Source organism: Ambystoma mexicanum, chromosome 2p (assembly GCF_040938575.1).
Source record: "Ambystoma mexicanum isolate Mex_15411 chromosome 2p, UKY_AmexF1_1, whole genome shotgun sequence".
NCBI lineage: Eukaryota > Metazoa > Chordata > Amphibia > Caudata > Ambystomatidae > Ambystoma > Ambystoma mexicanum.
This window is the reverse complement of record NC_090923.1, coordinates 1,042,641,540-1,042,658,662: the sequence shown is the minus strand read 5'-3', so window position 1 is coordinate 1,042,658,662 and position 17,123 is coordinate 1,042,641,540. Positions and strand designations below refer to the sequence as shown.

Sequence of the window (17,123 nt, the reverse complement as noted above, 5' to 3'; positions counted from 1 at the left end):
TAATAAACTAAAACATTCAATTATAAAAAAATTAAATAAACACTGAGTGACCCAGTTCTCAGAATCTCAGACAGCGGAATGCATTCAATGAAATGGGCTTCTGAGAACCGTTGTCCAGCTCTTTCTAGAGCTTTGTTGGACCATTTTTGTGAATGGCGGGGACCCCCACACTGAACTCAGCAGAGATGGCCAGGAAGAGAGGTGGTTATTGCATTTACCCTTTTTTCCATAGACCAAACAAGACTGCAAGAGTTTGGTGTTGCCTAATATAATCGGGCATAGCTTTTGTTTGGGACCATATGCAGGCCCTGGCTTTCTTTGGGTGGGTCTATAGGTCTTCAATGTAAGTCCAGTATGTGCCTAGGTCATCTCTAAAGTAGTCTAACATGACTCGTAGTTGGGCCGCTTTATAGTACAACCAGAAATCGGGGAGACCAAAGCCACTGAATTCTCTATGGAGGGTTAAAGTTGTCAGTTTAATTCTAGGCCTCTTCCCTTTCCATATGAATTTGTTAATCATCGGCTTTAGTTTGGCAAAGAAGGATTCCGGGAGAGGAGTCGGAAGGGCAGTAAACGGGTATAGCAACCGGGGCAGTACATTCATCATAACTGTCCCCATTATCCCAAACCATGGAAGTGTTAAGGGGGCCCAGCGTATTGGGTCTTTTCTAATCTTCTCAAACATAGGGGTAAAATTACTCTACCAGCTTTGAGAGGTACCTGGGTATTTTGATTCCCAAGTACGGAGTAGCCATGTTCTCCATTCTCATCCCGCCTATGGTTCACTTATCTCTAGTTGCGGAGTCTACGAACCGACAAAACAGTTTTATTTTAGAGGGAAGTTCAGGCGGAGACTTTTCTATATCTGTTAAGTAGCATAGGATGTTTACAAACAGAGAAAGATTAAAATCAAGGACCCCACACCGAATTGCTGCAATCTTTCGGTTTTCCCTAATTGCAATGGCCAAGGACTACATCGTAAGGGCGTATATCAATGGGGAAATGGGACAGCCTTGTCTGGTTCCTCTGGTCAGGTGGAAAGGGGCTGATGTAGTGCCGTTAACTGACACCTTAGCCACCGGGTTGTTATAGAGGGCTAAGATCATTGCCTGAAGTTGCTACCAAACCCCATCTTTTGCAGGACCTTTCCCATGTAGCTCCATTCTACTAGATCCTAGGCTTTCTCAGAATCTGTTGAGACCAAGTAAGCATTCATCCCATTATTTACCTCCTCCTCAGTCATTGGGGATTCTAACGCAGCCACTTTGTCCGGTGTCAGACACTGGATGTGCAGAGCGTTCAGGAATTGGTCAATAAGGGAACCCTCTTCATTATATTCGGTCATATAAAGTGTTTTGTAAAATGTATGGAATTCATTTATCTGTGCATCGTCAAGGAGTCTTTCTCCTCTCGCTGTTTGTATTGCAGCTACCCTCCTAGCTTTTCTTTGTTCCCTTAACCTCCAGGGTAACATTTAATCAGGTTGGGCCCGCTTCTCCATGTATTTCTGTTTGAGGAATGCCAACTTATTTTCCGTTTGGTGAATCAAAAGGGCTTTCAATTCGGCTCTGTATTTCTGGAGTTACTCATGATCACTAGGCAGCATTTGGGATTTCAATTCGGTACACCAACCCCACGCAAGTTTTCTATTTTTTTTTTTTCCCCCTCAGCGCTAACTCTTGCGTTGCATTCGCATCAAGACACCCCGGATAGGTGCCTTAAATGCCTCCCATATTCCCGGAATCCCCACCTCGACATTGGCATTGAAATGAAAGCATTCTCTAATTGACTTCAACAGTGTTTCGGCCAACTCCTTATCTTTTAACGGATCGTTACAGGACCATTTAGTATTGTGCTTATCTGAGAACCATTTCCCTATTCTGACTTTAACCAGGTCATGGCCAGACCAAGGTATGGACTCTGTGGTTGATCCAACAATGTTTTTTAATGGGCTTTCAATTAGGTGGTAGTCTATCCTTGACAATGTGTCGTGCACTTTCGAGTATTTAGTGAATAGGGGGGGCGGGTGGGTTGTACTGTCCACTCACTTGGGAAAGAGAATCGACCACCCCCACTTTTGCATTGGTCTATTAAAAGCAGAGAGCCTTCTTGTACTGCTTTTGGGAGGCTATGTGCAGATCCGCCCTTTTCCTGTCTGTCAGGGTTCAGGACCATATTAAAGTCACCTCCTATAATCAAGGAACCTTCAACAAACTATTCAAATCTTACCCTTCGATTCGTCCCAAAATTGGTCTTGCCAGTCATTTGGACAGTACACTGAGACCAAGGTAACCACATTGCCTTTAACTTCCCCTTTGACCATTATGTATCGACCATGAGGATCTTTTGATTCCACCTTCGGGACAAAGTTTTGCTTGCTAGCCACCACAACTGCCACCCCTTTATTTTTGGACGAATTGGACACATGTCAAACCTTATCTATACTTTTGGCTCTCAGGGCTGTTTCATTCCCTCTCTGCCAGTGTCTTACAGAACCAACAGCCAAAACCTTCACACAGGGCTAGTCTCGCTCAGACCGAGGGCGTTCCTTTGGCAGTTAGGCAACCGGACAGATTGCCCAACCAACATAAGCGAAAACACCAGAAGTCTTTGCACAAGGGCTTCTTTCAGTCCCCCTCCCAGTCATCTGCCTCCAACCCAAGGAAGCAATGATGGCTCGTTTCAGATCCACACACCCCAGTCGGGGAAAGGTTGGCCCTGCACAAAGCTTGGCGTGCATGCTTTACCGAATCATGTGTGATTTCGGTAGTCTCCTTGGGCTTCCGCTTGCCCTACCACAAGACTAAACGTGGTAGCGGCCCTTCACGTCAGAGGGCCTCCATGTATATCCTTACCTCGAGGACTGGTTAGTCCGCGGGGGGGGTCCCCGGAGCAGGTCAGGTACTCGGCGGCAGAATCATGACTACACTCTACGAACTGAGGTTCTCGGTCAACTTCCAGAAGTCCCAGAAGTCTCTGCTCTATCCTACACAAACACTGGTGATTTTGGGGCTGCTGTTGGAATACGCAGAAGCAGAAGGTGTCCTCCACAGGGAGAAAGTGGCTGCGATCAAATATTCTGTTGCTCACTTCCTCAGCAGAACAGTAACCCAGGCCTGGTGGTCCAAGCACCTGCTGGGAGTACTTCTACATTTCTCCTGGCGATCCCTTAACCCAGGCTGTGAATGAGGAGGCTGCAGCTGCATTATTCAGCATATTGGGACCAGGAGTCAGGTCATCAAGGAGCCCTGGTCACTACCCGCTCGCCTACAGCAGGACCTCACGTGGTGGGGGCAGGATGCAAACCTCATGGTGGACAGGCCATTCAGACCGCCTCCAGCAGATCATACTATGACAACGGATTCCTCACTCCAAGGGTGGGTTGCTACCCTAGGGACACATTCAGTACACGGTCTGTGGTCCAAGACCGACCAACAAAATCACATCAACTGGCTGGAAATTTTGGCCATTTGGCTCAGACTCAAGGTATTCCATGCAGTTTGCATGTGGATGGACAACTCTTCCTTTTTTTTTATTTTTTTTTTTTAAATATGTTTATTTATAGCAAGGCAGTATAGGTTACAAACAGTATTGGATGGCAGTGTAACATAGCAAAGGAAAGATTCTGGCTTTGTGTCCCTTTCCCCCCCATCATTCCGGTTTTCCCGGGCCAGAGATTCAGTCCATCGCCCCCACCTATTGCGTACTCTCCTGGTCCCTCAGGGCCCAACGTGCGTTGATTGGTTTGAACGTCATTGCAGGAAATCGCTGATCATAGTCCAGCACTGGGGCCCATATATTCTGGAAGCGGTGCAGAGTCCCTGCTCTCGCTGCGGTGACCTTTTCCGCTATTAAGATGTCCCACAATTTTCCCCACCAGTGGGCTAGGCAGGGGCCGTCCTGCGACTTACAGAAACGGGCCAGAACTGTCTTGCCCGCCAAGAGGCATTGTGTGAGGAGCTTAGCCCTATTGCCGAAGCGGGGGTAGATTCCGGGGACCGGGATCCCCAGCAGAATTGTTTCAGGGTCCAGTGGGAGGGCGGAGCCGGTGATTTGTTCAATGGTTGAGAGACACCTGGTCCAGAATTGCTGGATCTTGGGGCAAGTCCACCACATGTGAAAGTAAGAGCCTGGTTGAGTGCAGCCTCTCCAACAGACGGGGTCCACTCGTGGATTCATGTGGTGGAGTCTAAGGGGGGGGTAATACCAACGCAGGGTGAGTTTGTATGCACATTCTTTGTTGGTGACGCAGGTGGAGGAGGAGTGGGTGCGGGACCATATGTCCACCCAAGTTTGGTCATCAATCGGGTGGCCTAGGTCCGCTTCCCACTGGGCCATGGATCGAGTTTTTGCCATCAGAAAGTCCCCCGAGAAGCGTCTATATATGGCTGAAGTTCTTCCTCTAGCCGGCAGATCCGCGAGAGTTAGCTCCAGAGGAGTCGGGGGGCGAGTTGCCGCCTGGAGGGTCTTGGGGTGTGAACACCAGTGGCGGAGCTGGCAGTACGTGAATCTGTCCCTCTCTTGAAGCCGAAAAGTCTCCTTGCACTGTTCGAAGGTCCGGGGTTTGTTTTCGGAGTACATCTGCCCCAGGGTTTCAAGGCCCCCGTCTATCCAATTCTGGAAGTTGCGGGGATGAGTTCCCGGGGAGAAGTCGGGATTGTGAAAGATCGGCGAGAGGGGGCCCCGGCCCCTCGGGATTCCTTTCTGCTTTAGAGCCCAGTCCCAGGAGCTTAGGGTCTGCTTCGTTGTCAGTAGGACGTCCTTCCAACGTGCCCTGAGGGAGGGTTGGATGTGAGGGAGGAACCGGAGGGGGAGCGGAAGCTGGGCTTGCTCCAGTTCCACCCATCTGGGGCGAGCTGTGCTCGACTGCCAGGCGTGTAGGTGTGATAGTTGCGCCGCTGTCCTATAGGCCTGCAGGTCCGGGACCCTTAGGCCTCCTAGCCTGGCATTACCAATCAGGGTCTTGTGGGGGATCCTGGCCTTTTTGCCTTTCCATATGAATTTCGATATCTTCCTCTAAGTCGTGGAGGGTCTGGGCCGGGAAGGGCACCGATGGGGACGAGCAGGCATAGAGGAACCTAGGGAGCAAGTTCATTTTGACGGCTGTGATCCGGCCCATTAGTGAGATCTCTTGCGTGGTCCAGCGCTTCAGGTCTCCCTCCAGCTCCTTGATCAGTTTGGGAAAGTTCGCCTGATGGGTCTCCTTTGGGCTCGCTGGAATGAGAACTCCTAGGTAGGGGATCGAGTGGTCCCGCCATTCAATCGGGCATAGACCCGTTAACGCCTCTTTTTCCTTTGGGAGGAGGCCGATTCCCAGGGCCACTGATTTGACGAAGTTAACAGTAAAGCCGGTGACCTCCCCCAATTCCTTTATTTCGGCCAGGGCGTGCTTCGCTGAGGTACTGGCTTCCGTGAGTGTCAATAGTACATCGTCCGCGTAGAGAGCGATTTTGTGGTGGGACGGGCCCACCTGAAGTCCCTTGATGGACTCATTCCGCCTGATCTTCTGGGCGAAGGGCTCCATTGTGAGGGCGAAGAGTAGGGGTGACAGCGGGCAGCCCTGCCTTGTCCCACACGTCAGAGATATCGGGGCTGAGTGGGCGCCATTGATCCTGAGGATGGTTTTGGGCTGCTTGTAGTTCGCTAGGATCATGGCTCGGGCTGTGGGGCCGAACCCCAATGCTTCCAGGGTACATTCCAGATAGGACCAATCGACTCTGTCAAAGGCTTTGGTTGCGTCTAGGGCCAATAAGGCAAGGCCTTGGGAGTTGCGGTGGGCGATGTCCACTAGGTTCAGAGTCCGCCGGATGTTGTCCCCTGCTGCTCGGTGAAGAATGAAGCCTGTTTGGTCGGGGTGGATTATTTCCGGGAGGATAAGTGCCAGGCGGTTAGCCAAAATCTTCGAATACAGGTTGGCGTCGATATTTAGTAGGGCGATGGGTCTGTATGACGCCGGATCCCTCGGGTCTTTCCCCGGCTTAGGAAGGAGGATCGTCACCGACTCTTGCATTGTGGGGGTTACAGATCCCGAGACCTGGAAGGAGTTGAAAAGAGCCACCATGTGGGGGATAAGCTGGAGCTTAAATGTCTTATAGAACCTCGGGGAGAATCCGTCTGGGCCCGGGGCTCGCGATTTGAGGGCCTTGATGGCTTCGTCGACTTCTTCATCTGTTATCGGGGCTTCCAACTGCTCTCGTGTGGAGTCTGGGAGACGCGTCAAGGCTGCGTTCCGCAGGTATGCCTCCTGCTTCGTCCGATCTCGAGGGGGTGCTGTCATGACCTGGGTTAAGTGGTCCGAAGCTAGTTGTAGTTTCATCTGTTCGGAGTGATGTATCACCCCCTGTGGGTCTCGGAGCCCTATAATTGTATTGGTCCGTCTTGTTTTAGCTAGCTTGGCTACCAGCAACTTGTTGGCCTTGTTGCTTTTGGCATAGTAGAATTGTTTGGTCTTCGCCAAAAGTTGCGCAGTGTGTTCCGCATAATGGGCCTCCAGTTTCTTCCTGGCCGAACGGAGCGCTCTGCGTTCTGGGGGACCAGCCACTCTTTTTCTGGGCTTCCTCAGCTGCTCGCAAGTCCTCCTCCAAGGATAAACGGACGTGTTTCCGGTTTCGATGGTATGCTACGCCTTGGGCTATCAAGGATCCCCTAACTACAGCTTTCATTGCATCCCAGTTATTGGCTAGGGAGGTGTCCGCGGCTGGGTTCTCCTCAAAGAAGTTCTTGATGGTGGTAGTTATATTGTCTCTGATTGACATATCATTGAGGATTGGGTCGTAGAGCGCCCATCTGCGTGACGCCTTAGCGTGGGTGTTCTGAGTGCTTAGTTCCATTATTATCGGAGCATGGTCTGATAGAATTCGCTGGCCTATAGATACCTCATTAGCGAGGGCGAGAGTTTGGGGGGGAAGATAGGAGGAGGTCAATTCTGGAATAAGTTCGGTGAACGCCCGAGAAGAAGTAGTCGTCTTTCTCGGTGGGGTGAAGCACCCGCCAGGTATCCACCACCTCTAGGGTTCTGAAGAGCCGCAGCAGACTGAGGGCCTGACCGAACTCGCCAAGAGCAGGGGGGTGGGATTTGTCCTTAGTGGGGTCTGGAACCCCATTGAAGTCCCCTCCAATTATTGTCTGGCCTTCCGCAAAGCTTGAGAGGGAGGAGCCCAGAGAGTCATAGAAAGTTGCCTGTCCCGAGTTGGGTGCATATGCCGATACCAAGGTGTAGAGGTCCCCCAGTAGGAGGCATTTGATGGCCACGAAGCGGCCCTCCGGGCACATCATGGAGTCTAAGATCTGGGGGCGCAGGTCTTTCCGGAACATAATTGCTGTGCCCCCCTTTTTAGAGTTCCCCGAGGCGAAGAACTGGCGTGGGTACATGCTAGATCGGAGACGACCAAAGTCTGCCGGGAGGAGATGAGTCTCTTGAAGGAACACCACACCGGCCTCCTCATCTTGTAGCTTCTGGAGAATCGATTTGCGCTTGGGGGGAGAGTTGAGTCCGTTAACATTCCAGGAGAGGCATCTCAGCGTCTGGTGTTCCGGGATCGGGGAGCTAGAGGTTCCATGCTTGGGGGATGGAGGGGGGACTCCAGGTTGTCCATTAGCTGCCATCTTGAAGAGGGTGTAGAGGCGATCTGTACCGCACTTGCAATTTTAACAGAGGCCCCCAACGGGAGGCCAACTTCTTAACTGGAGGGGTGGGAAACCTTGTGGGTGTAACCCCACCCCACCCCAGGCCAACAGGGCCAATTGTATCTGAAAAGGTAACGTATGCATCCAAGGACTCTAAGATGGAGCGGACCTTGGAGGGAGGCATAGGCCGTGAAGGAAGCCCGCCGCACCGGGCGAATATAGGACTGTGTTGGGCCGGAGTTACTGCTTCTGAGTTTAGCTGAGGAGCGGAGGACATCTAGGGCCGCTCGGGCTCCGGCTATCTTTTCCTGTTTCGGGAGGCCCTGGACCATGGGGGACGCCTGGGTTGGGGAGGAAGGGCTGACGTAGGGCTCCCTGAGGCCTCCAGGTCTGGGGAGGTAGTTCCTTCAGGGGAGGAGGATATCTGCATGATTTTAGCGGCATCTTCTAAATGGGATATTCTCCGGAGGGAGCCATTATAAGAAAATTGCAATGCTGTGGGGAAGAGCCATCTGTATTTGACTTGACGCTCTTGGAGGAAGAGGGCTAAAGGTCGGAGAGCCCTTCTTTTCTGTAGGGTTGAGAGGGAGAGATCCTGATAAATTTGAAGAGGGTGACCTTGAAAGGAGAGTTCATCTCCGGACCGACTGATAGCGGAGATAGCTTCTTTTGTGGAGAAATAGTGAACTCTCGTAATGACATCCGGGGACCGGTCGGAGTCTACTCCTCGACGCGGACGCAGTCTGTGAGTCCGATCCAGCAGCAGATGGGATTTGTCTAGTTGTGGGAGGAGGGTTTGGAAGAGGTCTCCTATGTAGTCTGCAAGATTTTGGTCGGGGACTGAGGGCGGAACTCCCCGAATTTGGATGTTATTCCGACGGGCTCTGTTTTCCAAGTCCTCTTGTTTGTATTCGAGGATTTCGCATCTGTCTTGGAGGGCTCTTACTGTTTGCTGGATATCTCCCATGGCAGATGTTTGGTCTTGGGAGCGGTCCTCGATCTCACTCAGCCTCTGCTCCACTTCGGTCACCCTGTGGTCCGTTTGTTCCAGTTTGGTGGTGAGTTCCGACATGCAGGACCGAAACTCGGCTTTGATGTCCGCCATAAACGCCAGTAGATCACCTCTGGTAGCTGGGGTGTCACCCTCCTCCTGGGAGATCGTTGGGGTGAGATTAACTGAGTCCGGTTTCTTTCCCTTATCCGGAGCGGTGAGCATGGTAGCAATGTCCACGTTTTTAGTAGCTTTCGACTGTCTAGACATGTTGGCGAATCGTGGGTAGGGAGATGGTTTGGAAGGCGCACCCTGTGGACGGGCGTCAGGGCTCCTGATTGAGGAGAGGGAATGCTGGTTCCAAGCTTGGCCGGTGCACCGTGGCTTCAAATAGGGGGGGGTGAGCTCTCCAGATCTTGGTGGTGGGCAAATGTGTGGGGCATAGGTCCCGGTGGGTAGCTAGATTGATGTGCGCCCACTTGGGACTGGGCCGGAGAGAAGGAGCGGGTGATACAGTGGGCCGGGGCGCCCCAGGAAATACGCAGTCACGTCGCTTCTGAGGCTGAAGGGGGCTACCCCTCCGGAGTCAGGGGTAGCCCGGGATGGAGGTGCGGCCAGGCCCGGGGGTTAGCCTAGCCGCGTCGGGGGGCGTCAGTGAGGGCCTTGGGCCGGGGCTCCAGGTGGGTGGCGTTGGTACGTGGTGCGTAGGTCAGGCCCGCCTCGGGGCTTGCAGCTGTGGGTCCCTCAGCGTGGGCCGGCTAGGACCACTCCTCTGTGGATCCAGGCTTGGAACCCCTGTTGGGGATGATAGTGGGAGGGGACCTCCAGGTCCCGGGCCTGGGCGGAGGCCCCAGATGTTGATATGGGCCGGGGTGCCCCAGGAATGCGGCGTATGGGGTCCGGATCTCTGGGTATTGGGCAGCGAGGAGTGGGGGCAGGAGCCCACCGGAGGGCGGAGGGGGGGGTGGTGATGGTGCGGCCCCCACCTCAGGCGCCGTGGCAGGTCCGGAGGGCTTCTCTCGTGTGGCCTCAGAGGGATGGGAGGCCAGCCCCCCACCCGGGTCCTCACCCCCAGCAACCCCTACCTGATAGGCACCGTCCGTGCCGTTCTTCGTCAGGTGGCCGCGAGCAGGCCTGGGCCGGTAGCGCGGGAAGCGGGGGCCCCCCGCGGGTGGCACAGCTGCGCAAAGGTCGCTTCGGGGAGGCCACCGGAGGGAAAGTCCGGGGGGCTGATGTTGTTTCTCAACAAGCAGGGGCACCAGATCACCGCTCCTATGCAGACTGGCCCTCAGCATCTGGGAGTGGGAGATTGCGCAGTAAATTTGGATCTCCGTGGTGTATCTGCTGGGAGAATCGAAACTGGGGGCGGACAGAAGTCGGGTGGCCTCCGAAAAGTACGAGTGGCAACTGAACGAGAGAGTCCTTCAGGAGATTTTCAGCAGGTGGGGTCATCCGGTCACAAGGCTGTTAGCGACGGAGAGCAACCAGACTTGTCAGCAGTTCGCGTCCTTGGAGGGGATGGGGGGGCACGGCACCCTCAGACACACTTCAGACGGGATGTGGGCATAAGCATTTCCTCCTATCCATCTCATCCACAAGGTAGGTTGCAAAATCGGGCAGACAAATAGTCTGCGTCTTGTTCTCATAGCGCCTCAATGGCCAACCTGGCCCTGGTTCTCAGATCTTCCACAGCTGTCAGTCCAGCCAGAAGTTCCTCTCCCGTTAGGGAAGACCCTGCTTCTGGCACAGCAAGGGGGAGAGGGTGGTCCTTCACCCCTGTCCAGAGAGGCTAGCCCTAGCAGCCTGGTACTTGATCAGGTAACATCATCTCCGGCTGTCTCGGGCCAACCTGGAAATCATCCAGGGAGCCAGGAGTCCAAGAACTCAAACGATACAAAAGCAAATGGACCAGGTACTGGTTCTGGTCCAAGGAAAAAGAGTGGATGCGCTGTCTTGCACGCTGGACCAGGTATTGGTCTTTCTCAGCCAGATCAGGGGTCCAGGTCGACACCTGTCAGACATACCTAGCGGCCATTGGCACATACAGAAACCCGGACAAGATTACCTTCTCTTCTGCCAACCAAGTAGTGAAAAGACATCTTGTGGGGTTAACTGGGCTGTACCCACATGTCAGATGCCCGCACTCTGTGATCTTAATGTTGTACTTGGTACCCTTGCGCACAAATCATTTGAGCCCATGGCCACAGTGGACATCAAATTGGTCACGCTTAAGACAGCGCTACTATTGAGGCTTACTTCAGCTTGCAGAGTTAACGAGATCCAGGCCCTGGTGGCTTCCGAGCCCTACACTATGTTTCATCGGACATGGTCGTGCTCCAAAATCACCCCAGGTTTCTCCCAAAGGTGGTCTCCTCCCACATTAACTAAGAAATGGCGCTCCCCACTTTCTGTCCAAACACCAAGGAAGACGGTGAGAAGGCTCTTCACTGTTTGGACGTCTGAAGAACACTGAAATGCTATCCAAGGCCTGTCGCAGGACGGATGCCTTATTTGTCACATTTGACTGGTCAAGGCCGGGACAACAAGCGTCCAGAGCTTTAATAGTTAGATGATTGACTGCAGCCATCCAGGATGCATACAAGGCTCAGCACAAAGAATCAACAAGGGGCTTGCACGCTTACGCCATCAGGGCCAAGGCAGCAGCTGTTGCCTTTCAGCTTCATGTTCTGTGGCAGGTGATTGGCAGGGCGGCGACATGGGCCACCCCATCGGCCACGAATTACTGTCTGGATACCAGTGCCAGGGCGGATGCAGCATTTGGCCAAATGCTGCATCTTTGTAATCTGTTTGCCTTGAGTTTCCAGCTTTCCTCCCCTGGGCAGTTGTGTGAGTGGTAGTCGCCCATACAGGATGTAGGAAAGGGGACGGGACGTAGGAGCAATTTAAGTTTTACTCACCTGAGTGACTAAAATACTCATAGTCCCCTTTCCTCCATACGTCCCACCGTCCTTCCCCCTAATAAAAAGCAGAGAAGTTGAGCAGTGTAATACTGCCAACGCGTCATAGGGAACTGAGGTGTTGCACCAGTGGGCGGGGTTAAGGGAGCGCATGCACCTGGGGCCGTGCCCCCACGCATATAAATTTGAGGGGAAAGTTTTATTTTTCTGGTGAAAAGGGTTCTGTTCCCGTCCCTAGCGAGGGACGCCCATACAGGATGGAGGAAAGGGGACTATGGACTAGGAGTACGTTAGTCACTCCTGTGAGTAACAATTATTTACTTGCCAAGAGTCCATTAACAGTAGCCAATGGTGAGTACAAATGTTGAGGCATGGTTTATGGGAACACTTCCTTCTTTTTCTTTTATTTATCATTTTGTGCTTTGAACAAATCAATGCAACTAATATGAAACCAAAGTGGTTACAAAACAGGAATGTTACCATGCAGGTCCTCCAGAGCCCCTTGGCTCACCCCATTCCAATTACAGGATTTATCTTGGCACGGACGCATACCCCTCTCCAATTTTCAGTCCTGATAGTTAAATTCTACAGAGGTGTTTTAGATGGCTTCCGTTTTCCATTATTACCTGAATGTTTAAGAATGGTGAGCAAATCTTAAGTTAAATATCCTAGTTGGAGGGGGAGCACTGTTTTCTTTTTTTAAACAATTTTGCAGCTGCTGGGAGAGGTTGGTACCCCCCCTGATTATAAGCCACATTACAGTGAGGGGGCAGTCTTTCTTTAATCTTAGAATTGAAGAGCTGGGTAAGACCATGTGGTTGCCCAGATTACGTTACGTTTCTTCTACAAACACTATTGGGTAAACTTGCCTGTTCAATTGTTAGGAGTAGCAAAGCTTGGTAGTCAAGCATATGTATCGGAATTCCCAGTTTGGTAAATTACCCTTTCCTTAAAACATTCAGATCAGAACTCGAGCAGTTTCTATAAAATGAGCGACCTTTGTACTGGTAGGCAGTAATACAGCCAGTTGCCCTTATTTCCAGATGCTGTGTTTTTTGCCTAAAATTAGTTTGGCTCAGTTACTGATAATCTCCACCACATCCTGATCCTTGGAGCCAAATGTTCATACCCTGTCCTGCAACAGTTACCCGGGTGCTCACCATTCCTGTATGTCTGAGCCTGCCAAAGAGAATGAAGTTCAGGAGTGGACGGAGGAAGAGTGCTGCTCCGGTGCACTTCTGAGTTGATTTGGCTTTTTGTCCCTGTGGTGCTTAGACTTCCACCAACCACATGCCATAAAGGTCCCAATGATGACACTGCTTCATAGTTGCCAACGGACCGTATTTCCCTTTAAAACTATTTGTGCAGCGTGTTTACTACACATTTGCATGTGACTGAGCTCATGTCCGAATCAAAGGGAATTGCTGGGTTTGGTTGGCGTCATAGGGTGTATGGCACAGCCAGGCTCTTCATAAACTCACATTAAATTGTTTTCTTTTTTTTCATTTTTGAACTCTTCTATATGAAACCATGAGATGTTAGGAATATGCAAAACATGCAGACCTTTAACTGACAATAAGCTGCTAAAAACCTGCTGCAGATATGTAATTCTTTTTATTTTGCACACAAGATCTACTCTCTGATCACTCTTGTCCTCAATTGTCTGCCATGTTTATCTCGCCTTAGAAATTTAAGATTCGCATTGAAGACCCGCCACGCCGGAAGCACATGGTATTCCTGGGAGGGGCAGTGCTTGCCGACATCATGAAGGACAAGGACAGCTTCTGGATGACCCGGCAAGAGTACCAGGAGAAAGGCGTCCGCATCCTTGAGAAATTGGGTGTGACTGTACGATAAGAGACAAGGTTCTGACCGGCAGGCTCCCTCCCTGACACAGCACAACAATACAAGGAAAGCATCTGCTTCGTCCTCCTCTCCAGCATCACAACAAAGAGCACTTTGTAACAGATGGACCAAAAGAATTGTCCTGCATTTATTCTTGGCTTCCATTGGTTGTTCTGCTGAAGTGGCACCCAATCAAAAGAAAGAAGGCTTGTTGGTAGCAGCTAGCGGCCAACTGTGTACTTGGGGCTCAAACGACATTAACACACATGTAAAGGTTAAATCACTTTAGGTTAAAGTAAACTGGTGGCACATTGGCCTCACCTTCACATGACCTTCTTTGGACGTGGATATACAGTCTCTGAATGGGAAGTACTTCCATGCTTTTTAATTACCTATTGACAACATATTGTTTAAGCAATCACAAATTCATTCTTCCGGGGCTGTGTATCAGCTAATGTAACAGCCAGACAAGTATTTACATTCAACATCACCTCCAGTCATGACCTTCAAAAGCGATTTTGCTTCCCGATGGGTTTTTATCATCTTTTCAGTATAGGCTGCTCCAGAAGTGATCACATGCCCAAGATTTCACTTCCGGGTGGGATTGGTCAGTGAAAAGGTCTTTAGAGGGAAATGTACTTCTTCAATGATCACACTGCTTCTGCGGCAGCAATGTCCCTGGTGGTGAAGGATTACCCCTACTGTGATGTCCTGTATCAAATATCCCATCACTTACGGTTAAAAATGCGTGCACATCATTTCCGGCATGGGATTTATCTACTTGAGACACCCTTTTCAGGATAACCCCTCATGCAGCATTGCATCTTGGGAGATGATATCCTCTACGATGACCTCATTGTTCACCTTACGCTTGGTACATTGTGAAGCTTAGATTGGTCTGCCTTTTGCCTTGCAATTAATTTGTTCCAAAAGACCTCCTTTGGAAGCGAAGAATTGCACATTGTTTCTATATTTCACCTGTAATTGGTGATGGAGTTTATCCTTCACCTTAAGAGCAGAGATTGCCTGTTTTGGTGACCTTTGCCAGGGTGCCTTGCTTGATCCTCCTTCAGTCATTCGTGGGGACAAAAATGAGTAACTTCCCTCTCCTGCTTATTTATCAAAAACCATAACGGTTCTGTGGAGGACTTTCTGCGACAGTGGTCTTGTACTGCCTTTCTCTTCTCTCTGACTGTTGACATCTGCTCCCCCACGTGACATAAATTCACTATGACCTAATGCTGCAGCGTTGTCATACATGGGAAGTCAGTGGTGGTTTGGGATGGAAAAATAAAAAGCAAAAATAAAATGTACAATATCTAGCCAAATATATAAACATGGTTAGGAAAAAAAGCAGACACTGCAGTGTTTGTCTGTTCAGGTCAGAAGGCTTAGCCTCTGAAAGGAGCTTGCTTTGAATGTGTATTCTGTGGGTGTTGCATATCACCTTTTTGTCCTGACCTTGAAGGGGCCTGGAAATGGCTGGATCTGGTCATTTGGAAATTGCTATCGCCTTTACACTTTCACTTAATGCAAAATAAGGTATGGCATAGTCAACATGGGGCCTTCCAGAAGTGTTTCATAGCCTTTCCAATGGTGTTCTTTCTGCTAGAATCATCCTGTTTTGATATTTGGCAGGATTCAAAGTGGCAAAAATAGCAGTTGGTCTGTTACGCCACAGGTTGCTCAACATGCTTAGACCGAACTATTGAAATGGTTGCTGAGATTGGCTGATCAGACATAGTTTGTAAATGAGAAAAAGTAGCATGCTCTTCAATTAACTGGGTCTTGGGCTAGGTTAAGATTGCCACTTCTAGATAGATGTTTTTGTATCGCATCAGGATAGTGATAGCAGCCGGCAGACCAGGTGATTCAATGCGATTCATCGAGTGTGTTGGGTGACATGCAGGAGAGGAGCAAAGCATAAGGTTTTTCAGAACGAATTAAAACAAAATTATGGACCAAAAAACTAAGCGAGTGGGCTTGAACAAGGACATGGGACCAAGGCGGGGGCAACGGAACCAAAAACTCTGCTCTAAGGAGAGGATGGGCTGGAGCTACAAAGGGGATTGGAGGCACTGCCAAGTTATGAGCAAGCAAAATGCTGATGTGGCCAAGTTGTGTATTGTATTTTGTTTTTTTTAAGAAGAAAATGGGCAAATACTGCCTTGGCTGTCAGTGGGGGCAGAAGAGTTCTATGTCTGACAGAGTTAGGGTTAGCGGTAAAAAGCGGGGCGATTGTTTATGCTTCTAATCTCCTGGTTGAAACATTGTGCCCTTTCTCTGCTCCCTCCAACTTACTCTTACCTCTCTGGGTTTAACCCCAGAGTTTCTATTTTTATTTTTTGCCATGTTTATCCCCGCCGCTCTGTTTCATATTCGCAAATCCTGCTTAGCTGAACCAACTGTAACCAGCAACAGCTTATCCTGGCCCGTCACTCTTTCAGATGGAGAATTCCCTGTACTGCAAGCTCTGTGCACTGGGAGTGGGAATAAAATAATTTACTTTTTAAAATCTGCCTTCACGTTTCATTATTTATGATGTCAATGTTTACTAGTTTAAAGTGTCTGCTTTTTCTGTTACATCTGTATTTCTGCTCATTGGTTCCTGCTTTGTTTTTCTTTTCTACACCTAATTGTTTGTCTCCTGTCTTAGCAGGAGGAAGGGTCACCTGTCGGCAAGTGCGCACTCTCACTTCAACAGTTGCTGCTTTTAAATGCTTTTTTCTTCCTCTTCGTTTCCTGTTCCAAAATCCATCAATGTCTTTCTCTCCAGCCTGTGCTCCGATCTTCTTAGATTTTCTGCACTCCTTTCCCATCTTTTAGTAGCTACTGTTCTTCCTCTTTCTGAATCTATACCCGGTAGTTTTGCTCTCCTTTTTGCAGGCATTGGACATTGCTTGGATCGCAGGGACATTTAATGATGTACAGTCAGGTTGTGAAGAAGAGGCATAGTTTTGACAAGGAGGGATCTTCAGTGCAGTGATAACAAGTTGGGCGCTGTATTGCTTTGTGGTAGGAGTTGCACGGATCATAAATGCTTTTCATATAGTCCTGGGAGATGGGACATGTGTTCCTATGCAAAGGAGGATAATCTAGATGCAGCATTTTAGTTCTTTGCATCAAACCTATGCTAACTATGTTGGGAGAACCATGCCACTCAAAGACGATAATTGCTTAAGAGGTGAACGTGGCACCCAGTTCTCTAGCCCCGATGGAGGCATCAGAGGACCGTTGAGGTAAGAAAGAGGTAAAAAAACGTGTGGAGGAACAGGTGCAGCAAGTAGAGCATAAGCCAGAAAGGTTTCTGGCAAAAAGGCTAATACAGAGATTGCTGTAGTCTGCTATATCCTAACTGCCCTCACACTAGTAGTTGCTTTCCTGGGCCTCTTACCATAGTTCATGCCCCATTCCCAAGCTGCCTGCATGCAGTACATCCCCCCCTCTGTCTGCCTCACTGGGACTTTCTTTCCATGGTTCACTGGTGCTCTTGCTTCTCTAATTAGATCTGGCTGTCCCACAAGAGTACTTGCTTTCTCATGGCCTCTTTCCACAGTTAGTCATGTCCTCTCCCATTACCTCTTTATAGTTTCTGCTTTCTGTTCCATTGTCTTGCTGTTCTTTCTACTTTGGAAACAAGAATGTGTTCTAGAATTGCATACATGCCATCCTGCCATCTAGCGATTAGGTCCATAACTAGCCTTAACATTCTTGTAAGAAATAGTCCCTTGGGGCATAGCTTT

The 17,123-nt window shown here is 50.1% G+C and overlaps 1 protein-coding gene across 1 annotated transcript in view; it reads left to right on the top strand.

Annotated features, from left to right (window-relative positions):
• The window catches only part of LOC138567074 (actin-related protein 2-like), a 193,600-nt gene extending 177,705 nt beyond the window's left edge, over positions 1-15,895 (top strand). Inside the window, exon 9 of the mRNA XM_069644926.1 lies at positions 13,222-15,895. Within this exon, the coding sequence (XP_069501027.1) occupies positions 13,222-13,392 (171 nt within the window). The 3' untranslated portion in view covers positions 13,393-15,895. The remainder of the gene's footprint in view (positions 1-13,221) is intronic.
• The last annotated feature ends 1,228 nt before the right edge of the window (positions 15,896-17,123 follow it).